This window comes from Callithrix jacchus, chromosome 19, assembly GCF_049354715.1.
Source record: "Callithrix jacchus isolate 240 chromosome 19, calJac240_pri, whole genome shotgun sequence".
In the NCBI taxonomy this organism is placed as follows: Eukaryota; Metazoa; Chordata; class Mammalia; order Primates; family Cebidae; genus Callithrix; species Callithrix jacchus.
This window is the reverse complement of record NC_133520.1, coordinates 20,904,613-20,927,244: the sequence shown is the minus strand read 5'-3', so window position 1 is coordinate 20,927,244 and position 22,632 is coordinate 20,904,613. Positions and strand designations below refer to the sequence as shown.

General features: G+C 43.4%; 1 protein-coding gene across 14 annotated transcripts in view; it reads left to right on the top strand.

The window, feature by feature from the left end:
- Positions 1-22,144, top strand: part of URB2 (URB2 ribosome biogenesis homolog) — a 35,098-nt gene extending 12,954 nt beyond the window's left edge. For 2 of the 14 annotated variants that reach the window (XM_002807717.6, XM_035281362.3), the window contains exons 5-10: positions 4,444-4,604; positions 7,258-7,368; positions 8,948-9,190; positions 12,933-13,020; positions 16,206-16,345; positions 21,052-22,144. In XM_002807717.6, the coding sequence (XP_002807763.3) occupies positions 4,444-4,604; positions 7,258-7,368; positions 8,948-9,190; positions 12,933-13,020; positions 16,206-16,345; positions 21,052-21,249 (941 nt within the window). In that variant the 3' untranslated portion in view covers positions 21,250-22,144. Of the gene's footprint in view, positions 1-43; positions 112-4,443; positions 4,605-7,257; positions 7,369-7,711; positions 7,854-8,947; positions 9,191-12,932; positions 13,021-16,205; positions 16,346-21,051 lie in introns of all 14 variants that reach the window. The other 12 variants (XM_035281365.3, XM_078356672.1, XR_013529760.1 and 9 more) reach the window with 11 other exon arrangements.
- The last annotated feature ends 488 nt before the right edge of the window (positions 22,145-22,632 follow it).

The following is a 22,632-nucleotide window of genomic DNA, read 5'->3' as shown; positions in this document are numbered from 1 at the left end:
TGCAGTGGCATGATCTTGGCTCACTGCAACCTCCGTCTTCCAGGTTCAAGCAATTCTCCTGCTTCAGCCTCCTGAGTAGCTGGGAGTACAGATGTGTGCCACCACACCCAGGTAATTTTTGTATTTTTAGTAGAGACGGGATTTCACCATGTTGGCTAGGATGGTCTCAATCCCTTGACCTTGTGATCCATCCACCTCAGCTTCCCAAAGTGCTGGGATTACAGGCATGAGCCACAGGGCCCAGCCAATAAAGTAAACTTTAAATTAAAGAGTACAAATTACTTAATTTCTAAAGAGCCTTTTACAGTTTCTTGAGGGCAGGACTGTGCCTTCCTTAGTTCACCGCGCTGCCCCCCAGCCCCTCTCTTCCCCCATCCCCCCCGCCCCTCTCCCCCATATTAGGATGCTGCCAGGTGCAGGTGCTCATTGGACCAAGGCTCACCTTCAATGTCATCATAGTATTTTAGTCTGAAGGCAGCCTTCCAGGCAGCAAACTAGGACCTCATACACAGCCTAGAAGCAAACGAGCTCATATCTTCCTGCACAGAGTCGACCTTTACAGTCCCCTTGGTCAAAGGTTAATGGGTTACTGTGCAGTCATTAAAATTATAATTGTGAAAACTCTTATGAAGACAAGGGCTAGAAATATCTAGAAAATGTTGTTAAGCAAAAAAAGTACAATATGAACTGTTAAATATGCCACAACTATATAAAATATGCATGAATGCAGACAAGGGCTAGAAATGGATGCAAACATTAAAATAATCATTGTATTAACATGTTGTGGTTATTGCTATTTTCTTTATACCACTTTAATGTTGCATTTTAATACATCAAAATACTTGTCTATGGTTTAATTAAACTTGCCATAGCAGGGGATAGACTATATTGTCTTTGGAGGCCCGTTTAGAGTTAGTTGAGGTTTTCCTGTAAATAGAGTGAAAAGTGATTAAGATTTGTTATCTTTATTAGGGTATACAAATAAAATACACTTTTATTCCTCCCAAAAAACAAGCAAGCAAGAAGAGATTTCTTGTGTTTTAGGATAGCACACACCACAATTGTGAGGGCCTTTTTTGTTTTGGTGGTAATGAAAGGGTTGGGGTCAGGTCAGTCTTTTGAGGTGAGGTCTGGAAATCAGGCACATCTGATCCTTGGAGCACAGGTTAACCTCTCTGTTTCTGGGTGGAGAAGCTGTGACGGATGGGGCCATGGGCCTGCCTTTCAGTACATGAGGGTTAAATGGGTTCTCGTGGAAAGTGAAGCCACCTGGTCTGCCTGTGCAAGCACCAGAACTGAAGTGCTGTGGCCCAAATCACGCTCCTGATGTCTCCCCTTCAGTACCTCTCTGTTTCTGGCGTGACTGTGGATTAACTGATAGGCTTCGATATTACATTGTTCTGTCTTACCGTGTCAGCGACTCTTTTAGGGAACGGTATTCACCTTCTTAATGGGAGCTAAAATCAAGTCTTTTATTAAGCCTAGTTACAGTGTTCTAAATGAATGGCCCAAGAAACGGCAGCTGGTGGTCTGAAGCTCTGCCCTGTGCCCCTTAGTTAAACAGAATACTTCGACCTCCTTTTCCTCTTTAACCCTGGTGAGGTGAGGCAATCTCTCTGTCTCTCTTTTTTTTCTTTCCTTTTTTTGAGAGAGAGTCTTGTTCTGTCACCCAGTCTGGAGTACAGTGGCATGGTCTCTGCTCACTGCATCCTCTGCCTCCTGGGTTCCAGCAGTTCTCCTGCCTTGACCTCAAGTAGCTGGGATTATAGGCATGCACCACCACACCTGGCTAATTTTTGTATTTTTAGTAGAGATGGGGTTTACCATGTCAGCCAGATTGGTCTCAAACTCCTGACTTCAGGTGATCCACCTGCCTCAGCCTCCAAAAGTGCTGGGATTACACGTTTGAGCCACCATGGCTTGCTGAGTTGAGGCAATCTTTAAGTCCTAACTGTATGTCCCTGGACTTCTGGTATCTTTTCCCCAGGGACAGAGCCCCTTGGTCACAGCGTGGGCAAGGTTGGGCCAGGCCAGCCTGCCACACTGCTGTGCCCTCAGCTCATTGGCCTGGGGTGTTGTGTCCAGGCCTCTTCCACCTGAGCTGTTAGGCTCTGTCCAGGGAAGTGCCAGAGTTGTGAGTGCTGTGGAAGAAATGTCAAGTGAGGAGTGGTCCAAGGCTTCAGGCAGGGAGAGAGGGAGTGTGAGGAGGGGCTGTGCAGGTGCCCCAGCCATGAGTTCTCCCTGTGTCCTCCTGGAGGGTGGTTCAGAGGTGAGCTTTTATAAAAATACCTCTGACAGTAGAACAGAGGACCTGAATTCAGTTACAGAAACCAACACTTCTAAAAATGCTTCTTGGCCGTGAGTGGTGGCTGGCATCTATAATCCTGCACTTAGGGAGGCTGAGGCAAGAGATCACTTGAGGCTGGGAGTTCGAGACCAACCTGGAAAAAAGCAAAACCCCATCTCTTCAAAAAGTTAGCCAGGTGCGGTAGCAGGCACCTGTGGTCCCAGCTACTCTGGAGGCTGAGGCGAGAGGACCCCTTGAGTCCAAGAAGTCGAGGTTGCAGTGAGCCATGACTGTGCCACTGCACTCCAGCCTGAGTGATGGAGTGAGACCCTGTCTCCAGAAAAAATTTTTAAAAATTAAAATGCTTGTATCTTGCTCTGGAGGAGAGTGAGGTGTTGATTTTGGCCTTTGTAATTAAGTAAACAGACAGTCGCACCAATCATAGGGTAAAGGTGGAGGAGATGCCATAGAATGAACCAGAGCGATGGGACTCTGGGCGGAGAGGCCACATACAGGCCTAGCCTGAGTGGCCCTTAAAAAATAGTTAGGGCAGGTGGAAATGGGAGCCTTTCATGTGAGGGCACTATGTTGTGAGCTCTGTGGCCTTTTTAAACTTGCCAGCCACAGGAGTTGGTGCTGTTATGCCCACTTCACTGATGAGGGTGTTGAGGCTACGGAAAGGAACCTCACTGATGAGGGAGATCATGAGTCCGGGTTTTACAGCTTGTGGGAGACTCAGACCTAGATCTCTACCTCTCAAAGCCTTTGGTCCCCTTTCCCCCAGTGTTGTAAACAGTAAGCAAAGACAGGAAAGCAGGAAGGTATTCTGGCAATGTGGAATAGTCAGATGGGGCTGAAGCGCTGGCTGGGAAGATGACCTGGGGTCAGATGATAAAGGGCCTTGAGTGCCCTGGCTTTGGGCGTTATTGTGAAACCGTGGGCCCAAGGACACTGGGGATGATGGAAAACAGCCGGGTGACTTCCTGACAGTCATGCAGTCCTGAAAAGTGAGTCTCTTAATCTTTTTAACTTTCCTGTCTGTTTAAAATACCACCCATTCTTGCGCCCCTACCAATTTTATAAAAGAAATACAAAACAGAAAAAAAAATACAATTGACCCTTGGACAACATAGGAGTTAGGGCACCAACCCCTGGCACAGTAAAAAAAAAAAAAATCCATGTATAGCTTTCTGAAACAATTCTATTTAAAAAATCACGTGTTACTTTTGACACTCCAAAAGTTAACCACTGATAGCCTACTGCCGACCAGAAACCTTACCGATAACATGAGCAGTCGAGTACCACATATTTCACATGTGCTTATGTATTCTTGAAATCAAGTAAGCTAGAGAAAAGAAGATGTTATTAAGAAAATCATAAGAGAAAATATGTTTGCCATTCATTAAGTGAAGTAGATTATCATCAAGGTCTCCATCCTCTTCGTCTTCACATTGCGTAAGTTGAGGAGGAGGAAGGAGAGAGGTTGGTCTTGCTGTCTCGGGGGTGGCAGAGGCCAAAGAAAACCCATGTATAAGTGGATCCATGCAGTTCAAACGTCGTTCAAGGGTCAACAGCACAAAGTAATAGCCACCTGTCTTCTGTGGTTCGGAGCTTACCTCCTGAGCATGGCTGTCGTCTTCTGTGTTTGTGTGTATACACACTGCACGGGTACAGCTGTGTGAGAGCATGGCGTCACGCTAAATACCTGTACCTGCTTTTTCCACCAGTGCTTGTGCACGGGTACAGCTGTGTGAGAGCATGGCGTCACGCTAAATACCTGCACCTGCTTTTTCCACCAGTGCTTGTGCACGGGTACAGCTGTGTGAGAGCATGGCGTCACGCTAAATACCTGCACCTGCTTTTTCCACCAGTGCTTGTGCACGGGTACAGCTGTGTGAGAGCATGGCGTCACGCTAAATACCTGTACCTGCTTTTTCCACCAGTGCTTGTGCACGGGTACAGCTGTGTGAGAGCATGGCGTCACGCTAAATACCTGTACCTGCTTTTTCCACCAGTGCTTGTATTACCACGTCCCTGACTTGGTGATGTTTGATGGCTGCCACAGCTGTGCACGATTTCATCCTGTGGCTACTTGGTAATTTATTTCACCTGTCTGTCTGTCACATCTTAACAGGTTTGGTTTCTTTCCCACACAGATCCTGACATTCCTGTTCAGGTCACTCAGGATATTGAGCCTCATTTGGGAGCCTTGTTCACCCAAATGATAGAGGTTGGGACAATAGAGGACTTGAGGCTGGTGATGCAGTGTGTTCTCCAGGGACTGGACGTCAGTAACATGTGGAAAGCAGATGTGCAGGTGGGTGGCTGCCCTCCTTGTGTGGCAGGGTCGGAAACCATGTCAGCTCAATGGGACAACTGATTTGAGTTGCGATGTCACCCCTAAAACGAAACAAACACATTCTAACTGGTAAAGACTGTAAGCAAAGAGGGAGGCTGTGAGAGGGAGCTGTGGTTGGGACAGCCCAGGCTGCAGTGTAGGGAGGCCTTAGTTTTCAAACGGGAAGTTTTTCAAATTACAGATGTGTGGTCTTAGCACGTCAAATACCAAGTATTACATATTCACAAAACTGATACATAAGAAAGTTAAACTGCTCATTCTTTGCTGAATACCTTTTGCACCATAGTTTTTGAAACATGTGGCCCGATTGGGCCATACTATCCTCATGCCAGCATTGGAGAAGCGCTTAGGTTAGCCTACCCGCTTCAGTTCCCATGGAAGTCACTTATACAGCCTGCATGCTGTTGCATTTGCCAAATGCCTTTGCACAGAGCTCACGTGCTGGGATTTGCTTCTCTGAGTGCCCCTGGGCACTAGACCGGTCAGATATCCCCACTCTTACACAAGGAAGAAGGCCACAGAGCCAGTGGTCGGTGGGGCAGAGACTCCAGCCAAGGTTCTGGTCTAGGCATATTCTGCCTCATGAATGGCTTAGTGACTCCTGGTCATGTATAGCACACTGGTATTGGGTGCTGATTTGGACAGGAGAAAAGCTGGAGAGGCTAATCTGGGAGCTTACAGGGAGGGGTGTAGGTCAGGTCTGAGGGCAGCAGTAGGGAGAACCTGGTCTTCTCTCTGGTCCTTTGTGTCAAGTGCCTCTGCAGCATGATTGGGCGACAGCTCTGAGAAGGACTCCAGGCCTCTGGGCTTCCCCTCAGCAAGCCAAGAGGAAACAAACCCAAATTTCTATTTGGACTAGTCAGTCAGGAGACTTCCCGGAGGAAGTGAGACTCCAGTGTGCACTGAAGAACACAGGAGACTTGGTTGGGGCAGCAGGGGGGAGGGTAGGGGAGGTGTGCACAGTGCAGGAAGTGTGTTGGGCTGCCAGGAGCAGGGGACGTGCAAGTGTGAGAAGATGGACAGGGAAAAGTGCCGGCAGGCGGGCCTGGTAGGGAGGTACAGCCTGTAGGTGGGCAGGAGGGCAGGAGGGCAGGAGTGGAGATAGGACTTTGGGATGTGTATAGTGAGAGGGAGCAGGGAAGGGAAGAGAGCGAAGGGCAGAAGCCAGGAGTTTGGCTAGGGTTGTGGTGCTACACAGCATTAGGGGAGAAGAGGCTGGTGTGAGGCTGAAATAGAAACTGACTGACAGTGTGAAATACCTGGCACTGGGTCAGGTTTTTCATAGAGGCACCCAGTAAAGGTAGGGCTCAGCCCATGTTTCATTGTTTAAAACCTTATTTTTCAAAGAGGAAGTTTCTCAAATTATAAATGTGTGGTTTTATGTGAAATACTAAGTACTACCTATTCACAATACTGATAAATGTAAAAGTTAAATTCTTTTTTTTTTTTTTTTTTTTTTTTGAGACGGAGTTTCGTTCTTGTTACCCAGGCCGGACTGCAATGGCGCGATCTCAGCTCACTATAGCCTCCGCCTCCTGGGTTCAGGCAATTCTCCTGCCTTGGCCTCCTGAGTAGCTGGGATTACAGGCATGCACCACTATGCCCAGCTAATTTTTTTGTATTTTTAGTAGAGACGGGGTTTCACCATGTTGACCAGGATGGTCTCGATCTTTTGACCTCGTGATCCAGCCGCCTCGGCCTCTCAAAGTGCTGGGATTACAGGCTTGAGCCACCATGCCCGGCATAAAAGTTAAATTCTGGCCAGTGTGCTGGCTCATGCTGTAATCCCAGTACTTTGGGAGGCCAAGGTGGGCGGATTATATGAGGTCAGGAGTTTGAAACCAGTCTGACCAACATGGTAAAACCCTGTCTCTACTAAAAATACAAAAATTAGTTGGGCATGGTGATGGGTGCCTATAATACCAGCTACTTGGGAGGCTGAGGCAGGAGAATCGCTTGAGCACAGGAGGTGGAGGTTGCAGTGAGCTGAGATCATGCCATTGCACTCCTGCATGGGTGATAGCGTGAGACTTGGTCTCAAAATAAAAAAAAGTTAAATTCTCCTCATTCTTTGCTTAAGACCTCTCCCACCTTCCACTTTGAAACATGTGACCCAATTGGGCCATACTGCCATCATGTCAACATGTGACACCTGTGACCACAGCACCTAACCTGATTGTTTCCATATTTTCCTCCAGCCCCTCCTATCTGTAAGCATACGTTGTTGCTTGGTGAAGTAACAACCAGCATCCTCTGCGTGGACAGAACCTTGCCAACACAGGCTCTCTATAATTAGGTCGCAGTGTGTGACCTTGTGCAGTTCACTGTCTCGGCCCACTTACGTGTTTGGTTTAGTGAGATACTGCTGAGAGACCCTGAGGTTGCCCCAGCTCTGCTCATCTTCTTCACTTCCTTCCTGTCTGCCTGCTGATGTGAAGGGCATCCCCCTCAGGACTTAACCCTAAGCACACCTTATCCATGTCCCCAGACACCAGGGCTCCCAAGGGCTCCACTCCATTGCTGCATTCCCAGGGAACAGGCTTCGTCCTCAGGCAGAGTTTTTAGGAGAGAGCAGGCTCTTTCTCCTGCTAAGTTTTTTCTTTTTCCTCAGGCTGTTGTGTCAGCTGTTACATTGTTGAGGCTGCTACTGAACTGCCCACTCAGTGGAGAGAAAGCAAGTCTGTTGTGGCGTGCATGTCCCCAGATAGTCACGGCTTTAACAGTGAGTACCCTCTGGAGAGGTATCCTCCAGCTCCTCCCCTCCCTGTTCCTTAAAGACAGAAGTCAGCCTTTTGGGGTCTGCTGCCATGTGGCTTTATGCAGAGCATGTGTGGGCTGCTGCCTCCTGAGGATGGCAGTGAGCAGGATGCCAAGTTTGTGTGTCTTGCCTGAACACGTTGGTATTAACAGTTGGAGCAGTGGAAGGGAGGGGATATTAAGGGACATGTAGCAGCATTGGGAAGCAGTAAAAAGACAGGCAGTAAAAAGAGGGACGTAATGATAAAGGGAGGCTATTGTGGAGGCCTGTTCAATTTTTAAAATGTTATGTTTTCTTATTTTTGTAGAAATGGGGTCTCACTGGGTGGTCCAGGCTAAGGTGACATGGCTCTTTGCAGGTGCAAACATCGTGTTCTGCAGCCTCAAACTCCTGGTCTCAAGTGCTCCTTCTGCCTCAGCCTCCCAAGTCACCAGGATTATAGGTGCATTGTAGGTCCCTGTTTAATCAGATGCTAATAGAAGGGATTCTGGGCTTTCTTTGTCCCCACAAAATGTTGTGATTAGTTTAATGTGCTCATTTATTTGTAGGAGTTTCGTGTGTGTGTGTGTGTGTGTGTGTGTGTGTATGTGTGTGTGTGTGTGTGTTTAAGGCCTATGATATAGTGAGAATTAAATGCTTTATAGGATGGGATAGTAATGTTACAGATAGGAGGTTATTTTGTTACAATCTTACTCAGATGTTAAAATTTGTGTCCAGTTGTTGCTAGGCTGTTTGTTTCACAGGAACAAAAGCCTGACTCAGATTGGGACTGTCTCTTGCCCTCTGAAATCCCTGACATGATTGTTTTTACACTTAGATGCGAAGGAGAAGTATATATTTTACCATCATCCTCTGCACTAATTCTAGCTATTGCTACCTGAGAGAATTGGCCTGGGTTAGCATGTTCCTGGGGCAAAAGGGTCTAAAAAACAGACTTTATGTTCTTTCTTGTTTTCAATTTGGCTGCTTTGTCATTTTCCTGAGCATCCACGTTGGTTGATGGCAGAGGTCATTGTCACCAAGTGTGTGTGGTGAGCATCAGGAGAGACAAGTGGGCTGTGAAAGGAGGTGACCCATGCTGACAAGCAGGCACAGTGTTGATGACGTGCGTGGTAGGCCCTCATTGACAAGAACACCAGGCTAGAATCCACTTATGTCCACCCAAACGGTGGAGCAGGGGCCCGCACAGCCAGATCACCCAGCAGAACAGTGAGCACTGTGAGAGACAGGATGCGAAAGGTATCCCCAGGGCTACTGAGTGTCTCAGAAGGAGGGTCATGGGTGAGCTCTTTCAGGTTACGTAGGTAAGACTTTCCTTCTTCCTCCTGGGTCTGTTCTCTTTATTTTCTAGATCAGTAGTAGATGAGTATCTTTAACTAGAACTGATTTGTAAGAAATTTAACAAACGGTATTTAACTGCCCACCGACCACATCAATTCATTTTGGAGTACATTTTTACTGCGGTCACTCAGTGCTGCAGTGTTTGTGTTGTTTCCCTGGAGAATTACTTTCACTTTTTTCTCTATTTCATCTTGCCCTTTAGCTCCTAAACCGCGAAGCTTGTCAGGAGCAGCCTGTATCCCTCACGGTGGTCGAGCCTGTCCTAGACGTCCTGGCTGCACTGCTGCGGCAGGGGGAGGAGGCCATTAGCAACCCCCACCATGTCAGCCTGGCCTTCAGCATTCTGCTCACTGTCCCTTTAGACCATCTGAAGCCGCTGGAGTATGGAAGCGTCTTCCTGAGGCTGCACAACGTGCTCTTTTCAATCCTGCAGTGTCACCCTAAGGTGAGAAGGAGGGAGACAGCATCAGGCAGCTTTTCCTCTGTGAGCAGGGTACTTTTAAGTCTATAGAAAAGTGGCAGCAAAACTTGACTGTTGCAGGATAATAATAAAATTAATGATTTGCTAGGCGAACTTTCTGTTCTAGTAAATTGCAGAGCCGAGTGGTTTCTCAAGCACAAAAACACTCGACCTTCATACTGTGCTTTCCTAGTGATGTTTTTCTTCGTTGGATCTGGTGCTTTGAATAGTGTTTGGATATTACAGGTTGAATATTTCTAATCCCTAAACCAAAATGCTCCAAAACTCGAAACTTTTAGAGTGCTAACATCATGCCGCAAGTGGAAAACCCCACTCTTGTCCTCATGTGATTGGTCGCAGTCAAAACACAGTCAAAAATTTGTTTCATGCACAAAATTATTTAAAATGATTATATACAATTACCTTCAGCTATGTATATAATGTATGTAAGGTGAAACAAAAATGAATTTTTAAATTATATTTAGATGGATCCCATCTCCAAGATATCTCATATGTGCAAATATTCCAAAATCTGAAATCTGAAACACTTCTGGTCCCAAAGCTTTAGTATAAGGGATACACAATCCCTATTTAAGGAAGCTCATTAGAAATTATTCTGTTTTTGCTCACTACATATTTAAATAAGTCACTCACTTGCATAGATCACTAGTTGGACTTACAATTGAAATGGATGTAGGGAATGAGGCATCCTGAGTTCCAGTTTTATAGTATGCTCCTTTATAAGTTAAACTGAAACTAGGGATAAGTGTCCCACAGAAAAAAATTGCAGTTTAGCTAACATTTAGTGAACATTTGTTACGTTCCACTCCTATAGCAAGCCCGTGAAAGAGGTGGTAATCCAACTTTATTGATGAATAAACTGAGGCTCAGTGCCACCAAATGATTTGACCAGTTACTTAGCTGAGTCTAAACCTTAGACTCAAGACTGTTGTTACCTTTGAGCAGCGTTCTTTCCATGATGTCACCACTGTATGTGTGGCTGACTATATGTGCAGGAACTCATAAATAAGACAGTAATGCATCGTTTAATGACAGGGACCTGTTCTGAGAAATGTGTCCTTAGGCATTTTTGTTGTGTAAACACCATTGATCCTATAATACTTTCACAAACCCAGATGGTACAGCATCCTGCACACCTAGGCTATGGGGTATAGCCTGTTGCTTCTAGGGTACAAACCTGTATGGCACATGTCTGTACTGAATCCTGCAGGCAGTTGTAACACAATGGTAAGTATTTGTGCATCTAAACAGAGAAAAGTTCCATTAAAAATACAATCTTATAATCTTCTAGGACCACTGTTGTTTATGCAGTGTGCCTTTGACCAGGGTGTTGTTTTGCAGCGCATGGCTGTGTGTCATATATTCATGCATATTCAGATATTTTTAAGTGTTTTGATGTCCTAAGGGTAGAAGTACAGTTTTTAAGAAAAATATTCTCTGGTAAGCTAAACACTCATGAAATTGGGTCTAACTCTAAAGCCTTCCCCCATTAACAATTGCCTTTGGCCCTGTTTATCTTGTCAGTGTCTTTGTTATGAAATCTCTCCACTGATGCTGGATTTGTATGTGACTGTACAGTATATGTGCAGTGCACATAAATTGCAAACTGAAATTACAGATCTTGCAAAAGGTGCAAGATTTCATGAAGTTGATGAAAATAGTATTAGAAAGCAGCTTGATTCTTCCACAAAATCATTAGCAAATGACCATTTAGTGGAATTAGATTGTTTGATAAATGGAGACAATTGACAAGGATAGTGATGTGGCATTACAGTGAAAATGATGTGATTAATCATAGCTCACTCTCATCTCTTGGGGTTTGGATAGGGAACCTGATGCACGATCAGTGTCAGCTGTGTGCATAGTAGGCCCACATTGATGTAAACATCCAGCTAGAATCCTCTTAGGTGCCTCTAAAGGGTATAGCAAGAAGTCATCACAGCCAACATACCCAGTAGAACCTTTTTTTTTTTTTTTTTTTTGAGACGGAGTTTTGCTCTTGTTATGCAGGCTGGAGTGCAGTGGCACGATCTCGGCTCACTGCAACCTCCGCCTCCTGGGTTCAGGCATTTCTCCTGCTTCAGCCTCCTGAGTAGCTGGGATTACAGGCACGCACTACCATGCCCAGCTAATTTTTTGTATTTTTAGTAGGGACGAGGTTTCACCATGTTGACCAGGATGGTCTTGATCTCTTGACCTCGTGATCCATCCACCTCAGCCTCCCAAAGTGCTGGGATTACAGGTGTGAGCCACCACGCCCAGCGGCTTACCTTATTTAATCCTCATGACAACCTATCATCCTCATTTTGTAGATGAGGAAACTGAGGAGCACACATATAGAAAAATGCTAGATTATTTGTTGAAGACCACATAAGGGGCCAGAGTATGAACCCAGATGGTTCCAAAAGGATTTGTGTGCTTTCCATCAGTGTTATAGCAAAGGATTGAGAGAGAGTCCTTGGGGAACTGTATGAAATGCTGTAATACTTGTGCAAAAATCACCTCTTACTGAACACGCTGCAAAAAGTCAATAATTTGACATGAAGAATGTGGTATTATGCTATCAAAAATTTTGTTGGATGAATTATACCAAAGAGAATAATCCCAACACTTGATTCCCTCTCTATTCACTCTAATACGTGGTGCAGTGCTGTCCAGCAGTGTTCAGCGGTGGTGGGCGTGTGCTGTGTCTCTATTGTCCAGCATGGTGACCACTGGCCACCGGTGTCTTGACCACTTGAAATGTGGCCAGTATGACTAGGAACTGAATATTTAATTTGATTTAATTCTAGTTAATTTAAATGTATGTAGTCACATGTGACGTGTGGTGCTCTGTTGGTGACAGTGTATGGTTGTGATTCAGACCTAAAGGTGATTGAGTATAAAAGAAGCATGTTTGGTCATTGGAATCCCATTTTCTTTTTCTTTTGAGATGGAGTCTCGCTCTGTCGCCCAGGCTGGAGTGCAGTGGTACAGTCTTGGCTCATTGCAACCTCTGCCTCCTGGGTGCAAGCAATTCTCATGCCCCGGCCTCCTGGGTAGCTAGAATTACAGACACCCACCAGCATACCTGGCTAATTTTTGTATTTTAGTAGAAATGAGGTTTCACCATGTTGCCCAGGCTGGTCTTGAACTCCCGACCTCAGGTGATCCACCTACCTTTGCCTCCCAAAGTGCTGGGATTAGAGGCATGAGCCACTGTGCCCAGCTGAAATCTCGTTTTTCAAGATGAAGTTTTCAAGCAGACCTTTTCACCACTATTAATTGAGAGGCTTTGGTCCCCATTTTAAGTGCATTTGTTTTATGTAATTATTTTTTTTAGTACCAATGATACTTGATTATATTGATTAGTACTGTTCCTATTGTTTATTTCTACTCATTGCTAGACTGGATTAGCACCCGCTTAGAGTGAAAGGTATAGACTCAGCAAATTCCAAGCCAGGATTGCCCCATAGACTCCTGCAGCTATGCCGTGTGGGGTCTGTATCCCAGATAGTTAAAACAAGGGTCAAAGAGTCCAATACAAGATGGGTGAACAGTGATACCAGCACCCCCAGGCAAAGCACGAGGCTACCCCAGAGCACACACAACTGTTTTGGGTGTCCCGATAGACAAGGCTAAGAAAGAAATAAGTATGAGCTCCTTTAAAGTAGAAAGCCTTCAATCATCACATGTGTACTTTTAATTCTGTTATCTGTCATTACAGGTAATGCTGAAAGCTATCCCTTCTTTCTTGAACTCTTTCAATAGATTGGTGTTTTCAGTTATGCGTGAAGGGCGGCAGAAAGACAAAGGTAATTTGAAGTAACAACAGATACAGTTTCAAACGTATTTATCATGGGTTTTTGCTGCTAGCCACATGTTACTGAAAATAAAACTACTCAGTTGTGTTTAAGAGAAACATTGATATCAAATGAATTCTCAAAATAATTTCTATGTTTAAATTTCAAATGGTTACATTTTATGCTACGTAAAACTGGATGAATCAGGCATCTCCTTATTCACATAGTTCCTTTTCTGGGGGAAAAAAATCAGATTTAGGAAATAGTTACTGAGCATGTATATCATATAAAGGGCATATAAAAATGACTGCAACCCCATTCCTGCCCTTAAGGAGCTAATAGTTCAAAAGGGAGATGAAGAGGAGCAGGCAAGTATAGAACAATCTCATAAAAGGGATCAGGTCCTTCTGCTACTGCTCAGCCTCAGCTTGGCAAGGGTGTGTTTGTTTACTAGGGAAATGCAAACTGCCATATGGCAATAGCATTATAGTATATTATGTGTACAATTCATTTTTCAGCTTTGAAGTTTGTAGATTCCAGCTGAATTTCTAATTTGAGGGAGACTTTCATTATTTTCAAAATTGCTGGCCAGGTGCCATGGCTCCTGCCTGTCATCCTAGCACAGTGAGAGGCTGAGGTGGGTGGATCACCTGAGGTCAGGAGTTCAAACCTAGCCTGGCCAACATGGTGAAACCCTGTCTCTACTAAATATCCAAAAATTAGCCAGGTGTGGTGGTGGACACCTGTAATCCCAGCTACTTGGGAGGTTGAAGCAGGAGAATCGCTTGAGCCTGGGAGGTGGAGATTGCAGTGAGCCAAGATCGTGCCATTGCACTCCAAGCTTGGGCAACAGAGGGAGAGACTATCTCCAGAAAAAAAAAAAAATTGCACTTATTTCTGTTTAATATTGCAGTATTTTGAATTTGCATAGCATGTACCAGCCCTTTACTGTCTAATGTGCTAAGCAGTAGGTTAAGGCATCAGCTCAGATGTTCTGGGACCATAACTCAACTTTGATGGTGTCAGAAGACCCTGTGACAGTAGTTCTGGGCTAACTAGACATACATGAGTGGTGCTCAACTTCTCTCCTACCATTGTGGTTCAGTTTTGTGGACTTAAGCAATAGCCCTTTAACCAGACAACTTTTGGGAAAGGGAAAGGGCATCATTAACACTAGGCTTCAATTCCTCTGCCTGGTTTTGGGATCAGTCAGTGGCACAGTTAGATATTTCGCTTCTTCCTTTGTCTAGTACAGAGCATGTCAGCTTAATATTGTGAATCGATTTAGGAGCAGCCGTAGTAAGCAAGTTTCCCCTCCCGTGCCAGCCTCAGCCACTTGGTGGTGGCTGCCTGCAGTTCTGTGTCAAGGCCTCTCCAGTCATGTCTGAGCTCAGCAAGAAAGAATCCCTGTTCTTGCAGTCATGTCTGCCTGGCCGAAGGCTGGGGCCTTGCTCAGCAGGGGTGGAGTACAGCTTGGTCACACTGCCACAGGTGTGTCCTTTGTCATGTATTTGAGGAAGTGCAGGAGCACATCACACTTCTGGGACTCTGTGCTGTGTTCATGTGAGTGTGGCTTCATCATACTATCTGCTAAGACCTGGTTCTCAGATGTATTCGTGGCTTAACTGAGTAGAGTTTTAACTTTTATTCTCTCTTTTTGGTATCCAATGTGCTCTTTTTAATGTGCACACATTAAATTGGTGGCTGACATGACAAGTGCCATGTATTCGTGTTGCAGATAGCATGTGTATGTTGAACAGTCTGAAAAGAGAACAGTTGATGTGAGATATTAAAACATATCACCAGAGTATATTGTCTGTTGAAATACTACATGAAGTGCTACATGAATGGTAACAATTGACATAATTTTATACAATTACATTCATCTAGAAAAATTGCATCCATAAAAAATGTTTGTATGCTTATTCAGGGTCTTTAAAAAAGGTATCATGCATTCTAAAAATCATCTTTATTGAGTTATGTACAATGTATGCATAACAAATTGCATCTGTTCAAACTATGCAATTTAATGGGTTTTATGTATGTATGAAACCATCCCCACAATCAAAATATAGAATATATTCCATCATCCTCAAAAGATTCCTCTTGCTTCTTTGCACTTTTGTCTCCACTCTGGTCCCAGCCGCAGTCAGTCATCTGCTTTTTGTCATTATGGATTCATTTGTGTTTTCTGGAGTTTTATAAAAATGTGCCTACTAGGCTGGGCGTGGTGGCTCACACCTATAATCCTGGCACTTTGGAGGCCAAGACAGGCAGATCATGAGGTCAGGAGTTCGAGACCAGCCTGGCCAACATGGTGAAACCCTGTCTCTACTAAAAATATATAAAAAAAAAAAAATTAGGTGGGCATGGTGGCATGCATCTGTAATCCCAGTTAGGAGGCTGAAGCAGGAGAATCGCTTGAACCTGGGAGGCAGAGGTTGCAGTGAGCTGAGATTGCACGATTGTACTCCAGCCTGGGCAGCAAGAGCAAAAAAATAATAATGAATAAATAAAACTGTGCCTACCATTATGCTGAATGATGGCAGAGAGAACTTCCCCATGGGCTGTAACTCAAGCTGTGGAGACACACATGCAATTAGGATTCCTGGGAGGAGTTTGTTAAGAATCCCTGGATGATCCTGACACCATATGGTGGGAAGAACTAGGAATCAGAAGTAAATCTAAGAAGACAGATGAATGTCTACTAATGATAATTGAGTCCTATATCTGTCCACCTATAAAAGGCACATACAGAAACAATTTCTGAAACTTAAGGAGGCAAAGACATAATTCAGGGTATCTCATTTTTTAAATCATATGATGTCAGTAAATGATTTTCTCCCCTTAGGATAATTATCAGTTTTTTTCCAGTTTATGCCTTTCTTGTAGAACTCAATCGTCTTTTTTTAGGAATCCTAGATTTCATCTCAAAAATATTGATTACTATTCTGGTTAGACTCTTAAAAACACCCACCCACACTTGAGTTTTTTAAGTGTTCATCCCTTTGTTGTGTAGATAACTGTTTGAACATATCTGTTCTCCCTTATTCTGTTTGCAAAATAAGCCAATTAAAGAGTCTGGGAAAACATGTAACACTTGAGATAATTTTCACCCATATTAAAAGTATAACATAGAAGAGTTAAAATGAGCTGTTTTTGAACTAATTGGTTGGGGAACACTTTGCTGTCTGTAGGAAGCACAGATGACCTGCCCATGGTCCTGAAGTGTGCACGCCTGGTTGAAAGGATGTACAGCCACATTGCCGCACAAGCAGAAGAGTTCACTGTGTTTTCCCCATTTATGGTGGCCCAGTACGTGTTGGAGGTACAGAAGGTAAAATTGGGTTCAATGTCTTTCACCAAGTGCTTCTGTTTATGGTTTTTAAGCAGGGTTTCTCAACCAAAATGGCAAGCAATGTTGTGGGTGTAGACAGTTCTCTGTTGCTGTGTACATGTTTTAGACAGGGTTTTGCTTGCCCATTCAGGCTGGAGTGCAGTAGTGTGATGATAGCATACTATATGTTCGAACTCCTGGGCTCAAATGATCCTCCTGCCTCAGCCTTCCAAGTAGCTAAGACTACATGCACATACTACCACAGCCTGCTAATTTTTAAATTTTTGTAGAGATGAAGTCTTTCTATGTTGTGCAGGCTGGTCTCAAACTCCTGGCCTCAGGCATTCCTCCTTCCTTAGCCTCCCCAGTCTCTGGAGTCCTATTTCAAGGTATTTAGCAGCATTCCTACAGGGTTTTTGTAAGGACCAAATGAAATGACATACAGAAGGCTCAGCAGTGCCTTGTATACAGAAAAGGCTCGATTATCTGTCTTGCTCCAGTGCAAACCTTGGGGTCTATTTTGATTAGTTTTTTGTGTCATATAAAAGGAGAGGAAATATTCTCCAGATCCAAGAACGGGAGCTCTCATAAGACCAAGCTTAATGGAGACTAGAAAGAGGGGTTCTACCAGGGAGGTTGCAGTGAGCTGAGATCATGCCACTGCACTCCAGCCTGGCAACAGAGTGAGAGTTTGTCTCAAAAAAAAAAAAAAAAAAAAAGAGGGATTCTAGATCTCAGGGTTCCGGGGTCCCCTCAACTGCAAGAGAGTTCATCTATCTTTACTCTGGGGGACTGTCATTCATGTGACTCAGCTGCTTTCAGATACTCAAAGTAGATGACACAGTGGAATACAGGTAGTTGTTCAGATAGATTAAGGAAAAATATCTTTGTCCAAATTAATCTGACTTTTTGATTCAGTGTTCTGAATCAAATAATTCATTATTCATCAGTTACCCTTTTTTTTTTTTTGAGATGGAGTTTTGCTCTTTCACCCAGGCCAGAGTGAAGTGGCATGATCTTGGCTCACTGCAACTTCCGTCCTCTGGGTTCAAGCAATTCTCCTGCCTCAGCCTCCCGAGTAGCTGAGATTATAGGCACCCACCACCATGCATGGCTGATTTTTGTATTTTTAGTAGAGAAAGGGTTTTGCCATGTTGACCAGGCTGGTCTTGAACTCCTTGCCTCAGGTAATCCACCTACCTGCCTTGGCTTCCCAAAGTGCCAGGATTACAGGTGTGAGCCACCTTACCCAGCCATTCAACTGTTGTCTTGCATTGAAATGTCGTTGTTCTATTTTCAAAATTCCACAGGACCCTGTGTGAGCCATAGTAAGTTCACAACAGAACTTTGTAAATCTAGGCTCTATAAATCTTGGTTTGAATTGTTTGTGACAGGGTTGAGCAAAGTGTGGTGTATTCTTCTGTCTGTCTTCTGTATGTATTGATAGACATTTATATTGTGTTCGATCTGTCTATAAAAGTAAACTTGTTAGGGTAGAGGTGTCAGCATTTCTCCAGGGAAGTCGGGCTGAAAACCTGGAGCTGCATCAGTTTTCATCCCTGCTCCTGTTTTAGGTAACTCTAGAATACTAAATAATTTCTACCCCGTTGGCCTTGCTCACCTGGGCAGGCGGCAGTGCCTGCCCTGTGGGTGGGGGTTGGGGACAGCCTGGCCATGCAAGTGCAGGGCTGTGTGGGGCCCACACCTGGTGAGAGCCGTGGATCTTGAGAGCGCCTCTTCCACTTGTCCTGTGACCAAGGTGTGGGCTTGTAGTTTGACTTCCTTGCAGTTATTTAGCCTTTTTTATGGAATCTTGGTATTTCCCGAGCACATCAGTCATTAATATGTAAGCTTTTGATGAAAGAAAAGCTGGCATTATTTTCTGTCTTACTGAATAAGAAAATGAGACATAGTAATATCACTTGACTAAGGTCCAAGAAGAGAAGCAGTAATTTGAACCCTTAAGTCACTAGTTGTTATTCTGAGATTTGCTTTATGAAAAGTCTCTGGCTTCCTGGCCTCATTATTCATGTGTAATTTATGCTCATCAGTTATAGTTTTATTTTTAATCTTGGAAGCCATAGGCCTTGGGAATTATCTAGGGCCATAGCCTCCCAGAATCCACTGGCACCACGGTCTGCGTTTTATCTTTCATTTGTTTTTAAATTCAGTAATGAAGAAAATATTCCATATGCATTAGAGGCTTCTACTGAGAGAGCCATAAATCTTTCTAGACCAGCGTGTTGAAGTTTAATTAAATGCTAGATGTAATGCTAAATAGATTTCCTTTGCATTTTCCTTGTACTTCTGCAGAGTTGAGTATTGCTGGTGGGACCTGTCAGTAGTCAGGAAAGACGACCTGGTGAGATGTGTTAGTCAAGAGAAGGGGCAGCTGCAGAGGCCTGCTCATCTTTCCTCCAAGGAGTAATGGGTCCCTGTGGAAACATGCAGGAAATTATGGTTACTCTCGTCTTCTTTTTTGCCCCTTGACCAAATTTACAATGTCCTCTGCAGATGCTCCTCGACTTAGGATGGGGCTGTGTCCCAATAAAACCATACTATGTTCAAAATATCCTAAGTCAAAATGCATTCAGTACTTGATAAACCCATTGTAAAAGTGAAAAAATTATAAGCTGAACCATGATTAAGTCCAGATATTCCTTGACTTAATGATGCAGTTGTATCTGGATAAATCCATTGTAAATTCAAAAAACATTAAGTCGAAGTGTTAAGTTGAACTGTCTTAAGTCAGGGACCATTTGCATATTGATAGCTTGGAATAAATAGTTTGTGCTGCTTATCCTAGCTAAGATTTTTTTAAAGCTACTTAGTGATGTTTTCATTTGTTGGCCAAAGATCTTAGTGTTGTAGAAATCGACTTTTTTTCTTGTTTTAGCAATAAGTAATCTGAAACCTAAAGATTTAAAGTGGTTGTGTTGTCTGAAACCTGCTGGCCTTGCTTCCTACCCTCAGAGCTTTTGCTGGAGGCTGACTGGCTGCATTTTCACTACTAAGATACTGTGTGAAGCAGTGGTTCAAAGCATGGGCTCTGGGCTCAGACTGCCTGGGTTCAAGTCTCAGTGCTGCCAGTTATTAGCTGTGTGACCTTGGGGTGGTCACTGAGCCTCATTTTTTAACCTTTGGAAGTGGAATTACTTATTTAGTAAATGATAATTAAATGAATGAACAAGTAGTCCCCTTACAAAGCCCTCACCCTGCCAGTATGGTAAAGGACTTTGTATTTTTGTCTGTTTTTTGTTTTGTTTTGTTTTTTCCCTCCCGATTACCTTGCTGTAAAATTCACAGACATTCCATTCTGTCTTCAGTCCTTGAGTGTTCCTGTCATCTATAAAATGGTAAAATTTAAGATGATCACTTGTCAGAAATTTCTGAGCTGTCACATGAAAAGGATCATAACTTTGAAGAATAGCATCATCTTAAAGACAGAAACAGATTGCCTCTTTAGGAGTGTACTTCCCAGTGGTCGCCTTTGTGAATCGCTTCTTCTCGTTAATAAATATGTCCTCATTAGAAACTGTTTGCAGAGACGCATTGACTCTTTCAGGTTATCCGGGTAGTAATTAATAATGATCAGCCAAATTCCAGGCCTGTCTGCTGGTACTACACCAGTGTTTTGGTTTTTTTCTACTTTTTAAAAGTAATGGTAGAATACATATAGTATAAGGTGAATTTTACCAGCTTAACTGTTTTATGTGTGCCTTTCAGTAGTATTACATACATTCTAATACGGTGCAGCCGTCACCACCATCTGTTCCCAGAACTCTTCATTACGACCGCTTTTTAGTTTCAGTTACTAGGGTTTCAAACTCTGTTCAGCCCACATTTAGTTGAAACCTGAATGGATGTGGTAAGCACAAGGAGAACCTGCTCCCTCAGCCATTTTGGTTGTTTTGATATTAGTCTGGGTCTCTTCTCTGGAAGTTGGGTGGAGCATCAGATATATGTTGGCTGCCACCCCCACTCCTGTGCTCCAGATTTTAGTTAACCCTGAACTTGAGGGAGAAGGGCAGCTTTAGGCACGAGGGACCAGTTCAGCCATTCCAGGGCTGTTAGAAATTGAGTGCATATTGTGCTTTCTTGACAAAAATAAAGAATCTGTTAAATAGCAATCATGAATCATTTCTGCTCTTGGGTGATACGATGTGATGTAATTACTAGTGTAGGCTTATCAGCGGTCTGTTTTGGTAGCCTCGGAACCTGCCTGCTGCCTTGCTCTGGGCTGAGATGGGGTCATAGTCTTACAGTGAACGTTGTTGTCATTGTCCCACAGGGTTGGCTTAGCTTTCAAGGTGATTGACAGTGTAGAAGAATTTGACACAATGGGCAGGCAGCTTATCAGAAGGTTTTTAAATGTAAAGACTCCAGCTTTTTAAAATGCTCCTGGTAAACACATAAGCATCATTTACTGAATAGCAAAGCCACCCTTGCGCTTTCATGGAGTTTTATTCCAGGTTTGTGTTTGCTTGAGTCAGCTTCTATTTCCCCAAAACACAAACTTTAAAAATATATGTATTTAAATATTTGACTTAGCAACAAAATTATATTTTTAAAGTGAATGTCAATCTTTTCTCAAGTTGGAGACCAGTTTGAAATTACTTGTCAGTGCTTCCCAAGACATTGTCGGCAGGAGGTGGGGCTTGATCTCTGCCCCCAGTTGTTCTCACAGAGGTTTGCCTTTTCCCCAGGTGACCTTATATCCAGCTGTGAAAAGTCTGCTGCAGGAGGGCGTTTACCTCATCCTGGACCTCTGCACTGAGCCTGACATCCAGTTCCTGCGGGCCTCGCTGCAGCCGGGAGTCAGAGACATCTTTAAGGAGCTCTATAATGACTATCTCAAGTACCACAAGGCCAAACATGAAGGAGAGAAGAGATACACCGCCTGAGGCCATGGGACAGAAGTGCCGCCAGGGATATTGTTCTGAGTGAGGCTTTGTTTGGCCTTTCGGTCTGAAAGAGCTGGAGAATGAAAGACTTAAGATGTTCTAATTTGTAATATTGGTATGCATGGAAAATCCTTTGGGGTTTATGTGGTATATTTTGATGTATTTTATATCACGTTTTTCTTACTATTTTTTAATACATAGTTGTATGCAGTAAGTGTTAAAGTAGAATCATGAAAATAGACCCTGGAATGAGATTAATTCAATAGAAAATGCCTTACTCTCGGGGCCTTTCTGTGTTTGGCTCTAGTCTTGGCTCAGTAGTTTGGTGTTCCCTAGGCCCCACTAGGAACCGTGTAAAACCTGGCTTTTTGCTTTGGGTACATGGGTATGTAATTCATCCCTGTTTAAATATCTTTGCCTTTTAAATTCTTCAAGTCACATGGTACGTATTCTTGAAACGTCACTTTTTCTGCCTTCCCTCTAAGTATGCTTTCTGAAGAAGCTGGGGGGCGGGGGGGCAGAGGGAGTTAAGAGTCTGTGTCCTGAGGTATCTGCTCTGGGCAGGGACAGCGGGCACCTCAGGCAGGTGGGTGATCTTTAGCACAGGTGCCGGGGTGTTGCCTGTTCCTCCTGTGTTAGCCCTGTGAAGTTCACTCAGGAATTTTTTTTTCCTATTCAGTTTAAGAAATAATCCTAATGGTTTTTCCTTATTACCTAAGCAGTATATTTTTATTATAGCAACCTCAGAAAAGAAAAATAAAGGCATAATTTTAAAAACGCACTCATAGTCTCAGTTACCCAGACCACACCTCTGTTGTCACCTTGGAGTGTCTTTAGTCCTTTTACTATGTGTATGTGTATAGCTGTACATAGAAATAAATATATTCTAGCTAAATTGGATCATAAATGCATTTTTTAAAAGTCACCTTTTTTCCTGTGTAATATTTAACTAACTTTGGGTCAGTGAAAACATTCGACATGTATTTTTTATCGGATGCATGGTAGTCCATTGAGTAGATAACATTGTTTTATTTAATAAGTACCCCATGGTTAGACATAGGTATCTTTCCAAATTCCCTTTTATAGGTGGTGCTTGCAGCTGAACTATTTCCAGAAGATGAATTCTCATGACTTGTATTATTTGTCAAAAAACCACATAATTTTTAAAGGATTTATATAAATATTGCCAAATTGCCCCCTAGAATGTGTACTAATTTATTTTCCCACCAATGAGTCAACTTTAATATTATTGAGTTTTGTTTGTTTCTTTGTGCTTCCTTGATAGGAGAGAGATATTTTGTTTTGAATTTCTTTAATTACTAAGGGATTATACATTTTTCATATTTACTATTTTTATTTCTTATATAAATTATGTTTATATAA